This window comes from Brassica napus, chromosome C8 (genome assembly GCF_020379485.1).
Source record: "Brassica napus cultivar Da-Ae chromosome C8, Da-Ae, whole genome shotgun sequence".
NCBI classification, from domain to species: Eukaryota; Viridiplantae; Streptophyta; class Magnoliopsida; order Brassicales; family Brassicaceae; genus Brassica; species Brassica napus.
In genome coordinates this window covers 19,255,727-19,276,378 of record NC_063451.1, presented here as the reverse complement: position 1 = coordinate 19,276,378, position 20,652 = coordinate 19,255,727, and the positions used below count along the sequence as shown (strand labels likewise).

Genomic DNA, 20,652 nt, shown 5'->3' with positions numbered 1-20,652 from the left:
CTTGAAAACTGATTTTGTGATGATTGAATTATATACTGATCATATATACATACCTGATAGCATCTATTAGATCAAACATGGATTAGTAAATTGTTAGATCATACACATATCATGAACTGATCATTTCCATGCATCCGCTTGTCATATAGTTTTATTAAAACTGAGCATGCATACATATAATAGATCATTCTAATCATGGGGCATTTAAAATAAAATCTAAATTGGTTCATATTGCTTGCATCTAATTAGATTAAATCAGTTATTTTTAAAGTTAAGCATGTTTGTTTAATTTGAAACATAAACCAGCTTTGAAACCGATTGATTGAAAATCTAATTGAATTTGTTCTAGACATATCCTGAAAATTATAAAATTTTCTTGTCTTCGTTTACCCTGTAAAAGGGAGAAGGAATCGGTTTTTGCTTTATGATCTTTGAAAACCAAATATCCTCATGCATTAGGAATCACATATAGATTGTTTAAGTCCAATGCTTAGTTCTGAACATGCATTCAGCTATTTCTTGATCCATGCATTTGCTTGATTTCATCCATCTTGCTTGATCTCATTTAATAAAATGATGATTGATCCTTATTCAAATTCTAAAGGGCCTTAATACCCTATATATATAATCAATCCAATTTGAATTATAATTAAAAGGATTACTAGATGCAATGATCAATTGATCATTCTCATACTAAGATTGCTTAAGCAAATAGATTATATGATTTGGGGGAAAGCCTTATTGAAATCATATACATTGATTTATTCTATTGCTTACATAGAATTCTGAGTGCTTGAATTACTCGTTAAATATTCAGATGTCGAGATTTGAACCCTCAGATTACTCTGCCCTAAATCTCTCTGGAGATAATTACCTAGAATGGGTAAAGAATACTCTTGTTGCCCTGAGATCCAGAGGACTCGGACAATGCATCAATGAGTACAATGATATCATTGACAGTGAAAGGCATAGAGCTATAACGATTATTCGTTATCATCTCACTGAGGAATTAAGAGACCTGTATCTCCATGTTGAGGATCCTTGTGACCTTTGGTTACAGTTAAGGAAAAGGTTCAAACCGGTATCGTGGCAAAAGGCCAACCATGAATGGGAGATCCTCAGATTCCAGGATTTTGAATCCGTGGACAAATATAATTCTGCTCTGATGGATATTGCTTATAGTCTTGAACTATGTGGTGAAAGGATAACACATTATTCTTTATTATATAAGACCTACTCCACATTCCATCCAAAGGATGTGCTGTTGCTACACACGGCTAAGAAGTTCACCACTTATAATGACCTTTTGTCATATCTTTTGGCTTCTGAACAAAGAAAGCAGAAAATCAAAGATACCATCAACAGATTTGACAAGCTTCAGAAAAGATACATTGAGCTAAAGAATAATGAGATGAGGCCTCCTATAGCTGATGAAGCTGAAGTTGAGCGCCATATGGCAACACATGCATTGTGAAGGCCATATTATATAATTGTCTTTTGACATTCTCATTTTCATGTTTCCTGAGTTTATGTTTCATGAATTGCTTTGATACTTTGCTTTATACACGACTTCATTAATAAAATGAATTACTTTGAGTTCATCATTATCTTATTCAAACTGTTGTTTGATAAGAAACTATATCTATATGCCTTTATTGTGCCAAGATAAATATGATTGAGGATTAATACCCCAACTCACTTTTCCAAAGAGTTCAAAGAAGCCTTTGACAAATGGCACGACATGCTCTGCCATCCAGGCTCAGTTATAAAATACTCTTGAACTCAACTGGACATTCCTTGAAAGAAAGGAAAAGAAGCTCGACCAAGGCTTTGCCTAAATGGCATTATATTCACCCTATAAGGTCCATTGAATTAAGAAGAAAAATGGTTTCCAACAATGGACAAAAGGGAATAAGAGTACCTAAATTAAAATCGCCTAAGTGGTCGAGACTACATTCTCTATTGATCTAGTGATCAATATGATATTAGGCAAATAGCCAGGGCAATCATGTTTGATTAACCCACGAAATTTATCACTTAGATGGCATTACCATACTTAGCCATTCGGATTATGATGCAAATATTTAAAAGGGCACAAATGTTATCCCATAAGATCTCACGTGTGTGCAATATATCTATGCACAAGGGAATTTATTGTCCCAAGCACCACGAATTTGAGTATGTTCATGAGGGGGAGTGAGGACAAATCCCATGATACATGACCATACTAAAATCCGTGAAACATGGTCCACAACCATATTACATATTGGTTGAATTTGATATAAAGACCATTACCTATAAGGTTCAAATTCTAAAAGTCCATATGCTTGGGGACACCATGAGTTATAAAAGAATGAACCTGCATCAGGCCATAGTAATTATATCAGGCCATATAAGTGATCATAGATATTCCCACCTCAGACTGATACGGGTCATGAGTCCAGACATATATCATCTTAAGATATTATGAAAGAATCCACCACAAATATATGTGCCATCTAAGATCATGTGATCTTAGAATCTCATAAAGAGGATTGGGAATATATGTTGGATATATATTATGAATATACTTTCTCCATAAGTTTAAAAGAAACCTTGAGCCAAAATGGGTGATCTAATTATAGACCAAGGAACAAGGATTACATAAGGTTTATGAATCCGAATATCCAACAATGAAAGGAGAAAAGTAATAAGCTGGTATAAAGAATGATAAAGAATGGTATCTACCATCTGGTATCAACCATCAATGTCTTGGCAAAGATCCTCGGACTAGAAAATAATTTATAGACGTCCATATGCTACAATGATAGCAAAATAAAATGCCAGACACATTGACCCGAGAGAAAGAATGACTATGTCATCCCAGCTTAGCACCACACGGTTTTGATGTCTTAAAGACACAACCAAGTTGCTACAAAGTCTATATAAGATAGACCAAATAAATGTTCCAAATAAAGTTCCATAAATTCTAAGGAACCTCGGAAAGAAAGAAAGGTGCATGAGATAAAATCCGAGTTTTATTAAAGGAAACCATTCCAGACATTGAGATATAAGGCTGGCCAGCTGAACAACTAGGTACCATACCATATAGCTTGGGACGCCAAGTTATAAGGTTATTAAGGTCCTAGATAATGAAATCTCAAATTGATTTATACCATGTCTGGAACTAAAAGGAACTATATATATATATATAAGTGTGTCGACACATACATTCATAGAAAATGCGCAAGTATGTAGCACATGAATACAAAGATATGTATCGAGGATCATAAACCCACACAAGAGTACTCATAATGAATAATGAAAGAAACGTGGGGTTTAAAGTGATATATAAAAGGCGTATTGTATTGGCCATGAATATGTAAACGCCATATGATGCCCAGTGAATATATAAATCCTGAAAGAAGGATAAATCGTGAGACAGACCGGGAAAGGTCTATATAATCCAATGTGGTGGATACTACTACATATTTCACTACATATGATGTCTGGAAGAAATTCAAAAGATGTAGTATGCTATATATGACTCACTGGATGATGATGATAATATTATTGGTACCAAAAGGTTTACCAAACGGTATTGAGCTCAGAATCAAAAGATGAGAAAAGAAGTTCTCTTGAACAGCATTTTCCTAAAGTTGTTCATGGACTGAATTAAATTACTACATGTAAGCAATTGAATAGTTCTATAAGAACAATTCAAATCAGTCCAGGACTTTTAAATTCCTTGTGTTTTATGTTAACCAGCCTAAGATAGGTTAAATGGTTATTCATTAAACCTTAGAAAAGGTTATAGACCATCACCACAAATTAGCCAAATTTTGGTAATACTTATGGTTGGTCGAATTCTCAGCATGAACCAACCAAGCTGTGGTATGAATGAATAAGCTATCATAAAGATAAGCTATAAGATCGAAGTTCATCTTTGAACAAAAGGTATAGGACCACATTATGCGTCCATATGCGACCCAACGGGTCCGACCATCATATATGAAGATAATGCAGCTTGCATTGCTCAACTCAAAGACGGGTATATCAAAGGTGACCGAACCAAACATATTCTACCCAAGTTCTTCTTTACCCATGAGTTGCAGAAAGCTGGAGAGGTCAACGTCCTTCAGATCCGGTCTAGTGAAAACTCAGCCGACCTCTTCACCAAATCATTGCCCTCTTGCACATTCAGGAAGTTCACGCAACAAGATTGGCACGCGTAGACTCAAGGACCTTCAGTGATGTCCAAATCAGGGGGAGTAATGTGTGTTGTACTCTTTTTCCTTTCTCTGGTTTCCTGTTTTACCACATTGGGTTTTGGGTTTTCCGGGAGAGGTTTTAATGAGGCAACATTAGCATGTTACAAACCCTATATGGTTATGGCATCCAAGGGGGAGTGTTATGAATCATGAAGTGGATGGTCCATAACCTAGACTATACAAGTTCAAGACTATAGTCCATTGGGGGTTTACATCCAGCCACATGGAAGACCCATTCAACCTTATGTCTTTATCAGTTTGACCATGTCATTATGTAGAGTATCTTTGTAATCAATTCTCCATTTGACTCCACCTTGTATGAACCACTATATATAGTGGTGTAAGCAATAAGAAATATATAACACATTCTCACAAAACTTCTCTCAAATCTTAACAGAATTAATCTTTTTAACTAATATTTTAGTGATTATTATTTCAGCTGCAGGTTTTATTGAATGGAAAACCCATAAGTAACCTACGGACCAATGTCTAACATATATGTTATATATTTGAAGGATCTAAAGCTGGTTTTACATCTCGTGAACCAAATTATATCATCTTGAGTTTTGGTATATGCAGAAGTAGCTAGATCGATTGATCACTCTAAACTCTCTTTGATTTGGATCCGCTCGTGATTCTTACGCAGTCGTTTCTCGTTTGTTTCAGGTTCGCGACTCCGTCGAAACTCGAAAGAAAGAAACGTAAGGAAGAAGAAAGCAAAGACACACGAGACGTTAAAGAGTTCCCCGTCAATGGACTAGGTACATCTCCTTCAGGATCGGTACCTAGAATTCACTATCACAGTGTTTACAGAAGGTTTCTCTCTCTAGACTAAAATGGCAATCCCTCTCCTCTGTATCGTTATCCAGATAAAGAAGATGATGTTGTTACGGGTTGTTATATGAGGTGTTATCCTTACAACGCGTCCATCGAGTCTTCACGTAAGTCTTCACACTTCTTGGGCTTTAGTCGATCACTGAGGCCAACACCAACTTACTCCATAACTTCTGTAACAGGTTCTTCACTCTTGGGCTTCGCTGGAGTGGAGTCGAGCACCGCATCTCACAATCTCCACCTTGGTCTCGAAACGACTCGCTGTCTGAAAACCCTAGCACCGAAACACTTTGATTCGGTCCTGTCTTGCTGAATGATCTTCAACCCTGTTCATCTGTGTTTGCCGATCCTGGTTACCCAACTCCTGTGTCCTCACTTCAAGTCTGCTTCTCATCTGCTCATCTAGCACGTATATACCACCAGGGGCGGATCTAGAAAAATATTATATATGGGGCACAATACATTTTTTATATATAGTTTATATAAATATTTTTTTACAGTTTTTATTATATTATTGTTAAAATACTATATGCTTACAATAAATCTTCCGACTAAATTAATATCCTCTCTGTGTTTCTGAAAATACTGTTTTACAAATGTTTTTCTGAAAAGATATATTTTATGCTTTTAATACATTTTTATATGAGTTAATAATCAGATTGTAATCTTAAAATAATAAGTACATTTACTTAACTACTATTAGTTAATCTTTTATTATCAGATTTAATATATTTTAATACATATAAAACATAAAATGTTTATCTTTTCAGAAATAGAATGAGGGAAAAACGAAATTTGAACCTCAAAATTGATATTTACGCAACAAAACTGAACAAATTAGACAAATATAACTAATTTAATGAAGTTTAAGATAATAAGAAATAACACAAATAAATATGAGAACAAAGAGTAGCTATATACGTGTTACGTTTGACAAAAATAAATAAATTACAAAAAGATGAATATGGTCAAACATTGGAACCTGTGGCACCACTGAAATAATTTAACCAAATATTCCAGATTAACATACTCAAAATTGTGTTAAAAACAAAAATTATAAAGTTAGCATGGGGCACGTGCCTCACCTGCTATACGGCTAGGTCCGCCCCTGTATACCACCCTCGTCTCATCTGTCTTCGGAGACGAGCTCATCTCTCAGTCGCCTTCTCAGTTCCAAAGACGATTGTTCCCGCTCTTCCTAGTCTTCGATGACCTTCAATCGAGCCAGATAACCCTCGAACTTCTCACTAGGTAAAGTCTTTGTTAACATGTCTGCTGGATTAACCGAAGTATGAATTTTTAGAACTCGAACCACTCCATCTGCTATAATCTCTCTGATGAAATTATACTTTACTGCCATATGCTTTGTTGTCTCTCTGTAGATGTAGTTCCTTGATAGATAGATTGCACTTTGAGAATCACAATTTACCTCTATCACATCATCACTGAACCTTAGCTCCTTGCATATTCCTTTGAGCCATATGCCTTCTCTGATTGCTTCCGATAATGATATATATTCTGCTTCAGTGGTCGATAAGGCTACCACCTTTTGCAGTCTTCATCTCCAGCTCACGGTGTTTCCTCCAACCGTAAACACGTAGCTTTCTATGGACCTCCTTCTGTCCAAGTCTGCTGCATAATCGGAGTCACAGTAGCCTCTGATTACGAAGTCTTTCTACTTAGTGAAAGTTAAGTTTAGCTTTAGCGCTCCTTGAATGTATCTCCTTTATCCATTTCACTGCATACGCAAGATCTGTCCTGGATCCAACCGTGGCGTACATGAGGCTTCCTACTGCGCTTGAGTAAGGTACATTCTCCATCTCCTTTGCCTCTAGTGCTTCCTCTGCTTCTGATAAAGATTTTTGTTTAAACTGAGAGCCGAGCGCTGTATTCACTGCCCTGCAATTCTCCATACCAAAAGTCTTTAGAACTTTAGATAGATAGTCGTTTTGAGATAGAACCAAGGAGGCTTTGGCTCCGTCTCTAAAGATGTCCATCCCGAGAATTCTTCTAGCAGGTTCTAAGTCCTTCATTTCGAACTCTGTGCTCAAATGATCCTTCACGCTCTAGACAACGCTCATCTTCTTTGAAGCAATTAACATGTCGTCCACGTATAGTAATAGATACACTCTATCTTCAACTGTTGATCCCTTATAATAAACGCAGGGATCATACTCGCTTCTGTTGAACTTCTGCTTAGCCATAAACTCATCAAACATGTGATTCCACTCTCTAGGTGATTGTTTCAAACCGTAGAGAGATCTCTTTAGCAAGCACACTAGGTCTTATTTTCCCTTCTGAATGTAACCTTCTGGTTGCTCCATAAAGATATTTTCTTTTAGAACTCCATTCAGAAAGGCTGTCTTTCCGTCCATTTGTTCTAGCTCCATGTCGAAATGAACTACTGCTGATAGGAGTAACCTGATTGAAACGTGCTTCACAACAGGTGCGAATACCTCGTTGTAATAAAAACCTTCTATCTGGCAAAGCCCTTGGCTACCAGCCTAGACTTGTATCTTGGTGGTTGATCAATCCCTAGAACTCCTGGCTTGAGTTTGTAAACCCACTTGCATCCAATCACTATATGATTCTTTGGCCTTTCAACGTAGAACCACATTTGATTCTTCTCCAATGATTCCATTTCCTCAGCTGATGCACCATTCCATAGATCTCCATCTTTGCTTTGCTGAGCTTCTAAATAACTCTTAGGTTCGTCTGAATTTACATCTTCTGCGCTAGATAGTGTATAGGCTAAATAATCCGCATCCTCAAACTTCGAAGGTGGCTTAATGTTCCTTATTTCTCGGTCTCTGGCCAGTAAGTATGATCCTAAATCATGCGCCGGCTCAGCTTCTTTATCTGATTCTTGATCATCTTCTGATACCGACTCTGAAGCTTCTTCTTCTATGACTGATTCTTCAGAGACTGCTCCACCTGAATTTGAAGTCAGTCCAACAAAATATTCTTCCAAATTACTCTTGAAGTCACTTTCTTCAATGTCTTATCTTTCTCAATCACACTCTGAACTTCTTTGTCTTCATCTCTGTTATTAAACAGTTTATCCTCATCGAACACAACATCTTTGCCGATCACGATCTTCTTTTCTTCCAATAACCAAACTATGTATCCTTTTGTGCCTTGAGCGTAGCCCACTAAGATACCCTTTACTGCTCTTGGACTGATCTTCTGTTTCACTTGATGAACATAAGCTCCACATCCAAAACTTCTCAAATGACTGTACTCTGGGTCATTCCTGTCCATCTTGCCTCCGGGACATCAAAGTTTATGGATGCATTAGGAGACCGGTTGATCAAGTAAACTGTTGTCGATGCCGCTTCAGCCCAGAAGCTTCCACTTAACCCAGTTTCGTGTAGCATTGCTCTGACTTTGTCCATGATTGTGCGATTCATTCTTTCTGACACACCGTTCTGTTGCACAATTCATCAAACCTCTGATTGCAAAACTCAAGCTCATTGTCGGTTCTCAAGAACTGCATCTTCTTTCCAGCTTGATTTTCCACCAACAATTTCCATTCTGCAAAACAAGTAAAAGCCTCATCTTTAGTTTTAAAAAAATATATCCAAATTTTTTTTGAGTAGTCATCAGTAAAAGTAAGAAAGTAATGAGCCCATGATAAGCTCGATGTTGTGTTGGGTGATCCCCAAAGATCCGAATGAATGTAGTCCAGTGTCCCTTGTGTAGTGTGCTTTTCCTTAGAGAAGCTCTGCTTATGAGACTTTCCCATAGCACATGATACGCATAATCCAAGGTGTCTAATTTCCTATCGCTTAACATAACCCTTCTTTGCCAACGTTTCCATTGAGCTGATGTTCATGTGAGCCAAGCGAGTGTGCCATCTTCTTGTGTGATCTACGCTGTTCTTTGTTGTGTTTTCCTCTGCTCTCCTGACACTTCCTTCTAGATAATAGAAGCCATTGTTATAACTTCCTGTTAGGATCTTTCTATTATCTTTGTAGAAGAAAATATTATAATCATTTCCCTCGTAATTGCACCCCGACTGCTCCAGTTGTCCATATGATATCACGTTTCTGCCCATCTCTGGCATGTACCTGACGTTGTTGAGAGTCACCACTGAGCCATCTTTGTTGTCGATTGTAATCTTACCAATGCCTCTGACAATGCAAAATGAGTTATTTCCCATCATCATTTTGTTTCCTTCAAACTCCACCAGATCTGTTAAGATCTCCTTTCTAGGTGTGATGTGAAAGGTACAGCCGGAATCTAAAACCCATTCTTCCTCTGACACAAACAAGCTATCTGTTAGAGCCATAGGACCTGGTAGATTTGCTGCAACATTCGCTGAGTTCGAGGACCTTCTTTCTTTCAGGGCAATCACGCTTCCAGTGTCCCTCAGCTCCACAGACCCAACACGTCTTGTCTGTTTTCCCTGAAGGCTTGCCTCTGGACTTTGATCTCATTCTACCCCTTTGCTTGTTGTTCCAAGGCTTGTTGCCTCCATTTTCATTTCTCTGTGCTGATCTTCCTCTAGCATCAACGTACAGCCCCTCTGACTGTTTCCACTTTCACAGTAAGCCTTTCTGCTTGAGCTCTGCTTCCTTTGAATAAGCAGCAGTAAGGAAGAAACGTAAGGAAGAAGAAAGCAAAAACACACGAGATGTTTTAAAGTTTTCCGTCAATGGACTAGGTACATCTCCTTCAGGATCGGTACCTAGAATTCACTATCACAGTGTTTGCAGAAGGTTTCTCTCTCTAGACTACAATGGCAGTCCCTCTCCTCTGTATCGTAATCCAGATAAAGAAGATGATGTTGTTACGGGTTGTTATATGAGGTGTTATCCTCTACAACGCGTCCATCGAGTCTTCACGTAAGTCTTCACACTTCTTGGGCTTTAGTCGATCAACGAGGCCCGCACCAACTTACTCCCTAACTTCTGTAACAGGTTCTTCACTCTTGGGCTTCCGATGGGCTTCGCTGGAGTGGAGTCAAGCACCACCTCTCACAGTATACATCGAACATGAATTCTATTTTCAGGTTAAAAAAGACTGGTATGCTTGAGGACGGTTGTTTTCTTTATCTCCTTCACTATAAAAGTAGAGAACTAAACTGGGAATTTGGCGATTGCACCCATCAGTTTTCGGTTTCTTGGAAGCAGATTCAAATAACTAATTTCATAAAATATGCGGGAAAATACTCGATAAGAAAAACGAAAATGATATTCTCTAAAATAAAAAATTATAAAAAATGAGAGTAAATAAATCAGAAGTAAGACTTATGTGTAATCCGATGAAACTCTGTTTGTTCTTTTATAATAATATCATTTCATAAGATTGAACGTTTTAGTTTGAAAGATTTAGTAATGATGATTTTGGATAACTTTTATGAAGTATGAGTTGGAATTTAAATGATTGTTAATCATACTGTAGAGAAGCTACTGCAAGCTGCAATCCACATGATCTGGAGAGAAAGAAATATTCTGCTCAAGGTCTACACAAGCTGTTGGATAAGAATGTGAAAAAGAAAATGTGAGAAATGGTCTTGCTCTTTTGAGATCTACAGATAACAAGAAGCATGAAGGTCTTATACAATTTTGGTTTGGCACTAGATTGTAAAGTTAATATCTAGAGTCTCAGATTTTGTTTGCACTTGATGTACAAAACATGTTTTTCGGTGAGTATAATTTAACGTTCCTTCAAAAAAAAAAAATTATACTGCAAAGTTGATGTTGTTGATGAAAAAAAGAAGTTGATGTTGTTTGATTGGCGTCCTAGAATAATGGTCAATACAATGTTAAATATATTATGCATGCATATATTTTACATTCTTAAACCCCACATACAATATTATTTTATGGATCCTTATATATATATATATATATATAATATGTAGATATAAACATGGGAAAGAAGTCCAACCAGTGTTCTAAAACGCGTTAGATGACTGTATAGCGCCTAGCCGTATAGGCGGATGAAATATAGAGGTATATACGGATATATACTTTACATGAAATATAAGTATAAGATAAATATATATACATTAATTTGAAATAAAACTGAACATAAATATATTTCAAATCCAATTTTATGTAAAAGTATATATTTTAACATATATAAATAGTTTTAAATTATAAAATTAAAGCCATTTTAAAAATATTAAGATGATAAATTTAAAATGATTTTGCAACAATTATACTAATATCTACAATCATATAAATACATAAAATAAGTAAAAGTAATATAAATAATAACATTAATAAAATATAATAATAATATTAATAGTTTATTTTTTTGAATATTAATGCTTAAAATCTACCTAGGCGTCCGCGTAAACCGCATGATGTCCGCCTAAACGCTATTATTCACCTGAATTATAGAAATCCGCATAAAATACTGTATAACATGAAAATAGTACGGTCAATTACCGTATAGCGCTGGCGTTAGGAGTTTTCAAGACTCCTAAGACAAATGTTGTAGTATAGTGATTGTCGAACCAGTTCTGAGGGATATCAAAGCACTGAGAATGCAAGTACTCACTTAATCTAAGTGCAACCAATGATTTAGATGGGTTTTAAGCTATGACTAAAACTAGAAAGCAATAACAGAATGATACTTCTTGACTAAGGGAAAAGAGAACTCATGGGCATAGGGATTAGACCTTGGGTGATCAAGTATCGAACTAAGGATGGCAAATGATCAATCAAACTATCAACCTTAAGCCTAGACACAATTCTAAGCAAGCTCTATGTCTAGATGAATGCTCATTTGCTAACATATCTCAAACATCAAATGTCTTTGGTTGAATAATATGAAAGCAATCATTACGAACAAGTCTATTAGTTATCTTAGCATCTTTAACAACAAATGTCTTTGGCAAAGTATACTAAAAGCCTAGGAGAGTTGTCTCAGGCATTTCATCAAACACCTTTTGGGTGGGAAATGCCTATTGATCAACTTTTGAGTGGCCAACTCAGAAGATGCATTATGAATACTCTACTAGCAAGGAACAAGAATGATCTACACTAAAACATCCTAGAACTAACCTAATCACCCTTGATCTCCCTAACCCATGAATTCAAAAGGTGATTACTCACTAATCTCCATGATTCCTCTTAAACCCATATTGGATTTCAGATTAATCATGTAGAGAAATAGATAAGAAATCAACAAGAACACAAGAACATAACAATCAAAATCCAAGAGATGAACTTCTCAAGAGAGTTTTTGTGTATTTCTCAAAATAGATCCAAAGATAATCTCTCTGGTGGCTACCAAAGATGTTTAAAACATAGGTTTTAGAAATGTAAAACGTCCAAAATAAATTGCAAAAAGGTCCTTGAGAAGTCATGATTTTCGGCAGCAAAATAACGCGGAGCGACTTGCAGGTGTCGCTCCGGAAGGTCGCTCCCCTGCTCTGCTCGTCCAATGATCACATATATCACCTCCTTTGAGCTCCAAATGCATCCAAATAGCCCCAAGAACTCCATGTGGCACTCCAACACCTGATAGAGACTCATGTATGCAAAATGTAACCTAAACATGACTAAATCCTAGTCTATATGATCAAAATGCACATGGATGAATGGATAAGATAATGGAAATATGCAATATATCAACTCCCCCAAACTTGTTCTTTTACTTGTCCACAAGTGAACTTTCTAGAACTCATAGGGAGAGAGGTTTGAAGGTGGGAGCTCATAGCCAAAAGAAACACAACTAGTACTCGATTCAACATCTAATCCAGCATGAGCACACTCTCTTATTACACTCTAGCTTCCCTAGGCCTATCTCAACTCTTTTTGCCCTTACACTCATCATCAAGCATCCACACATTCAAATCAACCAACTCTCACATTCATTAAGCACAAAACATCAGGTGAATTCTTGCAAATGGTCAGTTGGTCCAAGTCATTTGGTTGGGTGAGGGAAGGCTTTTATTCAAGTGATTCAAGAGGTTTGAAACATAAAATCTTTAAGGTGGTTTTCTCTCGAAACAAGTAGCCTTGACATTGCACATAATATATCTAAGAAAGGGATCAACTCATGCATACAATGCTCAATCTCCATTGTTCTACCCTTTTCCCAAACATACAATTACACAATCATTCTCAAATGTCAAACCCAACTCACATCTCTCACCAAAAGATCCTAAGAACATTAACTCCTTCTCTTTGAAATCTACAAGGGATTTTTCACAACCTCAAAACATTACTTAGCTCCTAACAACTTTGCTAGCCCCCTTTTTCTTTCTTTTTCTTTTCTTTTCATATTTTATGTTTTTTTTTTTTTTTTTTTTTTTTTTTAAATGGGGGCCAAGACTTTTCATAACTTGAGCTAGAGGTTTCTCTACTTATCCCAGTAAGACAATTCACTTAAACACAAAGAGTCATTTCTTTTCCTTTTTCATTGCTCCCAAATCATAATCACAACTCTCACCCCCCACCTATAGCTAGACAATAGAGTGCTCAATCTAGCAAGAATGAAGATCAAGCATTGTCGTTCCCGATACTCTCAACATTATGCACATGTAAGACTTTCCGAAGAAGGCCTCACTCATCAAACAATGAAAGCTTAAAAGAAGGGAAAAGTTTTGGGAGTGGTCTACCACTAGAGTTTGTCAAAATAAGATTGGCATAAAGGATGTGACAACTCAAGTGTGTATAGCCATGACTCAGTACGCAAGGGACCATGAGCAAGAAGCATTAAGTTCGTTCAGTTCAAATAAGGTTGTAGTTGGCTTCAAAGACTGAGTTTCAGTAATCAACAAGTTTCAGGAAGAGTCTTCAAGGCTCGAAGCATACAAGTGTTTTTGAGAGGTGCATAAGCTATTCAGGTGCAAAGTAATGTTCCTTACAAGGCATTTCAAATCATTGCTCCCAATGCAAGTAAATGCAACCTATATGCTCTAGACTCTCCTTTAAATGCCAATGATGCAAACTAAATGAAATTTTTTTTTTATTTTTTTTTATGCAAATATATATGTATAATGCAATGCATGAGACTCAAAATCATCAAAGCAAACGTGATCAAATACTTGGTACCTCCCCCAAACTTAAATGACACAGTCTCTGTGTTGTCAAGGAGAGAGAGACACCCAAAAAGAGTAAACTAATATGCAAAAACGAAATGGTATATACAAAGGAAAGTAGTGGGTTACCTTCTATGGAGAATGAGTAGAGGGAGATGCTCCCTCCTCGTCGTCCTCAGGTGGTAACTCTTCAAGGTGCTCATCAGTAAGAGTGCCCATCTCTTCAATGTAGAAGGCTTGCCCGAACACAGTTGGTTTCTTCATTTTCTCCTTGATGTCAAAGTGGAGAACATGCCCTTTACCCAAATGGAGATCAATCGTGCCCGCTTTCACCTTAACAATTGCTCCTGCTGTAGCTAAGAATGGCCTTCCAAGAATCAATGGGTCCTGAGCCTCCTCACCCATCTCAAGCACCACAAAATCTGTAGGTATCTCATACCTTCCAATCTTCACAGGTAGGTCCTCTAAGATGCCCACAGGGTACTTCACTGAACGATCAGCTAACACCAGAGAGAGTTTACACTTCTTGTACTGAGTGAATCCAAGGTTCTTTGCAACAGACAAAGGCATCACGCTGACACTAGCTCCCAAATCGCAGAGACATTTCTCAAATATCATAGGTCCAAGAGCACAAGGTAGTGTGAAGCATCCTGGATCCTCTAACTTCTCTGGAACATCAAGCCTTTGGATGATGGCACTGCACTCATGGGTAAGAATCATCATGCTTTCCATTTCCTTCTTCTTTGCAGCTACAACATCTTTTAGGAACTTGTTGTATTGAGGAATCAACATGAAAGCATCGATGATGGGCATTGCAACCTGAGCTTCACTCATTTGCTTGTCAAACAAAGCCTTGTACTTCTCTAGCAGCTGCCTCTTGAATCTACCAGGGAATGGTAGTTTGGGTTCATAGGGAGGAGGAACAAAAGAATTCTCACATGCTGGAGCAAGAACTTCACCATCTTTCACTGTTTTCTTCGCTTCCCCAACCTTTCCTTTACCCTTGGCTTCCACAATCTTCTCCAAGATTTCATCATTGATTTTCTCATCAACAATCACCACTTCATCATCTAAGTTGATGGCCACCTCTTCACCTAGTTTCTCAGCATCCCTGGTGAGGGTTGTAGGAGGTAACTGCTTACCACTCCTAAGGGTGATAGCTTTGGCCTCCTTGGGGTTTTGGTCAGATTTTCCAGGTAGAGATCCTTGCTGGCGAGTCTGGTGAGTGTTCATGGAAGCAAACTGATTCTCTAAATTCTTGACTGTAGAAGCAAGATGTGAGAACTTGTTGTTGAGCTCATTGTAGCTCCCATCAATCTTGGAATGAAGGTTCTTCAACTCATAACCAACATGCTTCTCACTTCTAGTCTGAGACTCCAAGATTTGTTTCAGCAGGGTGTCAGTGCTGCTCTCTTGAGGAGCAGAGGAACCAGATGAGGGGTTTTGATGAGGTTGATAGCTGCCTTGCTGGTTGTTTCGAGGCGGATAACCACTCTGTTGGTTGTTGGGATAGGATTTCTGTTGGTAGTTGTTGTACTGAAAGTTGGGCTCTTTTTTGTACCAGCTACCATTGTTGTTGATGAAACACAGCTCTTCCTGACCTTCCAAACCCTCAACCTCATGGACAACAGGTGGTGTATCTTGGCTTGGGTTACCAACAAAGTGCAGCTGCTCTTGTGTGGCTTTATCAGCAAGGAGGATGTCTATCTTATCCTGTAGAGCTTTCAACTCCTTCCTCGTCTGCTTATCATCTGTTCGACTGCTTCTGTCGTGGTCTCCACTGTAGACTGCATCACTCTTTACCATGTTGTCAACCAGCTCCTCTGCATCTTCCTCAGTTCTCCCCAAGAAGAACCCATTGCTAGCTGTATCCAGTCTGGCCCTGTACTTAGGAAGAGCACCACGGTAGAATGTGCTCAGCAAGCTCTCCTTAGAGAAACCATGGTGTGGGCATTGAGCTTGGTAGCCCTTGAATCTCTCCCAGGCTTCACTGAATCCTTCCAAGTTCTTCTGTTGGAAACTGGAGATCTCATTTCTCAGCTTAGCAGTTCTTGAGGATGAGAAGAATTTCTCCAAGAATGCTCTCTTGCACTCATCCCAAGTGGTGATAGAGTGGCTGGGTAGAGACTTCTCCCACTGACGTGCCTTATCCCCCAAAGAGAAAGGGAATAGCTTGAGCTTTAAGGCATCTTCGGACACACCATTGGTTTTTGACAACCCACAGTAGCTGTCGAACCTATCCAAGTGATCAAATGGGTCCTCCAGAGCCAAGCCATGATACTTGTTGTTCTCGATCACGTTGAGGAGTCCTGACTTGACCTCAAAGTTGTTGGCTGCCACAGCTGGTGCTCGGATTCCGAATCTGTGACCATGTATGTTGGGGCGGTCGTAAGTGCCAATGGGTCGAGCTGCCCGCGGTTGGTGTTCTGCCCCTTGCGGTGGATCTGCCATATCAATATCCAAGTGGGCCTGGTGTTCTTCTTCTCTTCTAGCTCTAGCACACTCCCTCTCAAAAGCTCTGATGTCTGCTACTATTGGAACTAGGTTTGATGGACCCCTGCTCCTCAAGTTCATACACCTGAAAGTGAAAGGTAGGTGAAGAAGAAGAATCAGTAACAAAACAAAATTAAAATGACTTAGTCTCAAGCAAGTGACTAAATCTCAATGTTTAAATCTACTCAGAATTTGGCAACGGCGCCAATTTGATGTTAGGAGTTTTCAAGGCTCCTAAGACAAATGTTGTAGTATAGTGATTGTCGAACCAGTTCTGAGGGATATCAAAGCACTGAGAATGCAAGTACTCACTTAATCTAAGTGCAACCAATGATTTAGATGGGTTTTAAGCTATGACTAAAACTAGAAAGCAATAACAGAATGATACTTCTTGACTAAGGGAAAAGAGAACTCATGGGCATAGGGATTAGACCTTGGGTGATCAAGTATCGAACTAAGGATGGCAAATGATCAATCAAACTATCAACCTTAAGCCTAGACACAATTCTAAGCAAGCTCTATGTCTAGATGAATGCTCATTTGCTAACATATCTCAAACATCAAATGTCTTTGGTTGAATAATATGAAAGCAATCATTACGAACAAGTCTATTAGCTATCTTAGCATCTTTAACAACAAATGTCTTTGGCAAAGTATACTAAAAGCCTAGGAGAGTTGTCTCAGGCATTTCATCAAACACCTTTTGGGTGGGAAATGCCTATTGATCAACTTTTGAGTGGCCAACTCAGAAGATGCATTATGAATACTCTACTAGCAAGGAACAAGAATGATCTACACTAAAACATCCTAGAACTAACCTAATCACCCTTGATCTCCCTAACCCATGAATTCAAAAGGTGATTACTCACTAATCTCCATGATTCCTCTTAAACCCATATTGGATTTCAGATTAATCATGTAGAGAAATAGATAAGAAATCAACAAGAACACAAGAACATAACAATCAAAATCCAAGAGATGAACTTCTCAAGAGAGTTTTTGTGTATTTCTCAATAGATCCAAAGATAATCTCTCTGGTGGCTACCAAAGATGTTTAAAACATAGGTTTTAGAAATGTAAAACGTCCAAAATAAATTGCAAAAAGGTCCTTGAGAAGTCATGATTTTCGGCAGCAAAATAACGCGGAGCGACTTGCAGGTGTCGCTCCGGAAGGTCGCTCCCCTGCTCTGCTCGTCCAATGATCACATATATCACCTCCTTTGAGCTCCAAATGCATCCAAATAGCCCCAAGAACTCCATGTGGCACTCCAACACCTGATAGAGACTCATGTATGCAAAATGTAACCTAAACATGACTAAATCCTAGTCTATATGATCAAAATGCACATGGATGAATGGATAAGATAATGGAAATATGCAATATATCAAGCGTCTAAACGCCGACTAGGCGGGAGGGTTTATAACACTGAGTCCAACACTAGCTGATTTTATTATTAGATATATCCTTTACAAAACTTAGTTAGATTGACAAAACATTCATAGAATAAATACATGTATATGCTTTTTGTCGCTCTTTTAATTAGTTTTAATACATTATATTTATTATTATTATTATTATCATCAAAACGACCATCTGACGTAGGTATCTGTCGATATTTATCAAAGCCATAACGCCCCAACTCGCTTAAGCATCGGAACGAGAGAGCGATTGAGATGAAGACTCATGACTTGATTGGCTCCACCGACCAGCTGACCTCCTATGAACACCACCGGCACGGTGGGGCTGCAGCCAAGCTGAGCCAATGCTTGCTCTATCTCCTTTCCCTTGTTGATGTCGTCTAATTCATAGATCGTCGGGCTTACGCCAAAGTCTAAAAAGAGAGTCTTGATTGTGTGAGACATGCAGCACGAGTTCTTGCTAAAGATCACTACCGACTTCTCCGAGATCATCTTCTGTAGCTTCTCCATTAGTGTTTTAATGTGAAAATGTGTTCCGAAAGCAGCTTCAAAATGATGAAAGTAGTGCCTTTTAATCAAAATGCTAGATTAGGGATGAAAACTGCAAAGCTAGTAAAGAGATTGTGAAATAACTGGGAGAAGATAGAAGTGATTTTATGTCTTTTTATGTAGTGAATGTTCTGTAAGAGTCCATTATATATAGTTTTCTTAGGTACGTAAGCTTTCATATTCTTTTTTTGTTTAACCAGGTGTTGACCAACCTTCGACCAGCCCACCACCTAGGCCCGGCGTCAGCCTGTGTCTGTACCGGTTAGGGCACTGGGCACGTCTCCCCCTCCCCGCGAGTCGAACAGCCGACTTCCCCTCCCCAAAGAGGAGATAGTACCACTGGACTACGAGGTTCTGGCTTTGATATTCCGTATTAAAATTTGATAAAAGCCAGTTTTATTATAGAATCAACTTGAGTCGTTGTGTCTCTTGCTTGCAGCTAGAGAATAACGAAGTGTGGCTATCAAAAAGTGGGTAAAACGTACAGATAACAAAATCTTTTAGATCTGATGTTCGGAATTTTTGATACGGACGACCCATGCCATATCTTGATAGTACGCGCCTTCCATATATATATATATATTTTTTTTGATGAAAAGCGCCTTCCATATATTAATCAGTATCACACAAAATATATTTCTAGCTCATGAGGGCACATATATTAATCACATATATACATTTTTCTCTCTCACAAAATAATTTAATTAATGTTTGATGTTGCATTTGTTTGTGTACGGATCCATTAATTTTCCCAAAAAAATATTCTTGGGTTAGTAATGTTTTTATATCATATATCAAACAGATTTAATTAAGCTTAGGGATGCAACTTTGGGGTGTTTACTTGAGTTTTGTTTGTAAGCTGATTGAAAAAACATTAAAAGGGGTTTATTTTGGTTAATATGATTTAACATTTTACCTTTTTTTTTTAAAGAACTCAAATCAAAACGAAATCCCACTAAAACGAGGAAAACATTTAATCATAAACTTCGATTTATATTAGTTCGACATTAGAGCATACTTGTTAAAATGTAACATGTTATATTTTAACTAATTTCTTTTTTTGATAAGCATTTAACTAAAAAATACCTCAAAAGGAAAATAAAACTATACCAAACCGATTTATATTAGTGTAATATTACACCATTGACTATTTTGTTACATTTAAAACCAAACAATACTCGGATTGGCGACTCATACTTTAAGTCAATACGAAAGCTGCATCGCCATACCTTGTGAAGACTCGAGATCGTATGATATATCTCCAGAATGGTCTTTTGATGGTTTACGTGGCCTCTTTATTTACAGTCAAAACAACTTTATTCTCACGAAATTTTGGGAATAAAGCTAAATTATGCATGATATTTGCCATCGCATAGATTCGATCTCATTCCACGAGGATAAGGCTCAAAGGAACAAAAAGAAAATACCTCATCTGTGATCTGAAGAGTCATATACTACAAACTTCAAGGTGATGTTCCTAAAAAAAAACTTCAAGGTGATCATATCCCGTACGTACATGTCTTACGTAAAACATACTATATCGTATAGCATCAAATTCTACAGCTACGACATACCATATGTCCATATTATATTCTTATGCTCTTATACGTTATAAAATATTGAATTAAAAGTAGTCTACTTAAATTAACAAAGTCATATTTTAACTTTTAATTTGGAATCTCATTTCATTTTTATGCAAACATCAGTTTGTGTTCGAGTTTGAACCGCTGGAGTAGTTGATGTATTAATATTTAATGAGATAATTACTATGAATTATATGAAATTTCCTATTTAGCATAAGTTTAGGATATGTGCTTTCTAAGTCCTTATCTGTTTAAGACCTTATTTGTTGTATAAATAGAGACATTGCCCATGAGCATCAATAACACAAATTATCAATTCTATGATCATTCCTTTACAATATTTTCATGGTTATAACTTCCTCATTTCTCATGTTTTCAATTCATTTACAATAAATGGGTTTGCATGTACATTTGCATTTTGGAGCTTGTGGAATAGATACTTAGGTGAATGGAACTATGGAAGTATTTGGAAAAGGAGTATATATTAGCAAAATAGAAATTTTGGAGTCGAGAAAGCTCG

At 37.6% G+C, this 20,652-nt stretch overlaps 1 protein-coding gene and 1 non-coding gene across 2 annotated transcripts; one reads left to right on the top strand and one right to left on the bottom strand.

The window, feature by feature from the left end:
* The first annotated feature begins 16,024 nt into the window (after positions 1–16,024).
* LOC125592081 lies at positions 16,025–16,131 on the top strand. Its single transcript, XR_007327931.1, has one exon. It is a non-coding gene; the product is annotated as a small nucleolar RNA R71 (small nucleolar RNA).
* A 1,864-nt stretch (positions 16,132–17,995) lies between these two features.
* LOC106379730 (monothiol glutaredoxin-S4-like) lies at positions 17,996–18,950 on the bottom strand. Its single transcript, XM_013819609.3, has one exon. It carries the CDS (start codon positions 18,508–18,510, stop codon positions 18,202–18,204), a length of 309 nt encoding a protein of 102 aa, XP_013675063.1. The 5' UTR covers positions 18,511–18,950; the 3' UTR covers positions 17,996–18,201.
* Positions 18,951–20,652: the final 1,702 nt, after the last annotated feature.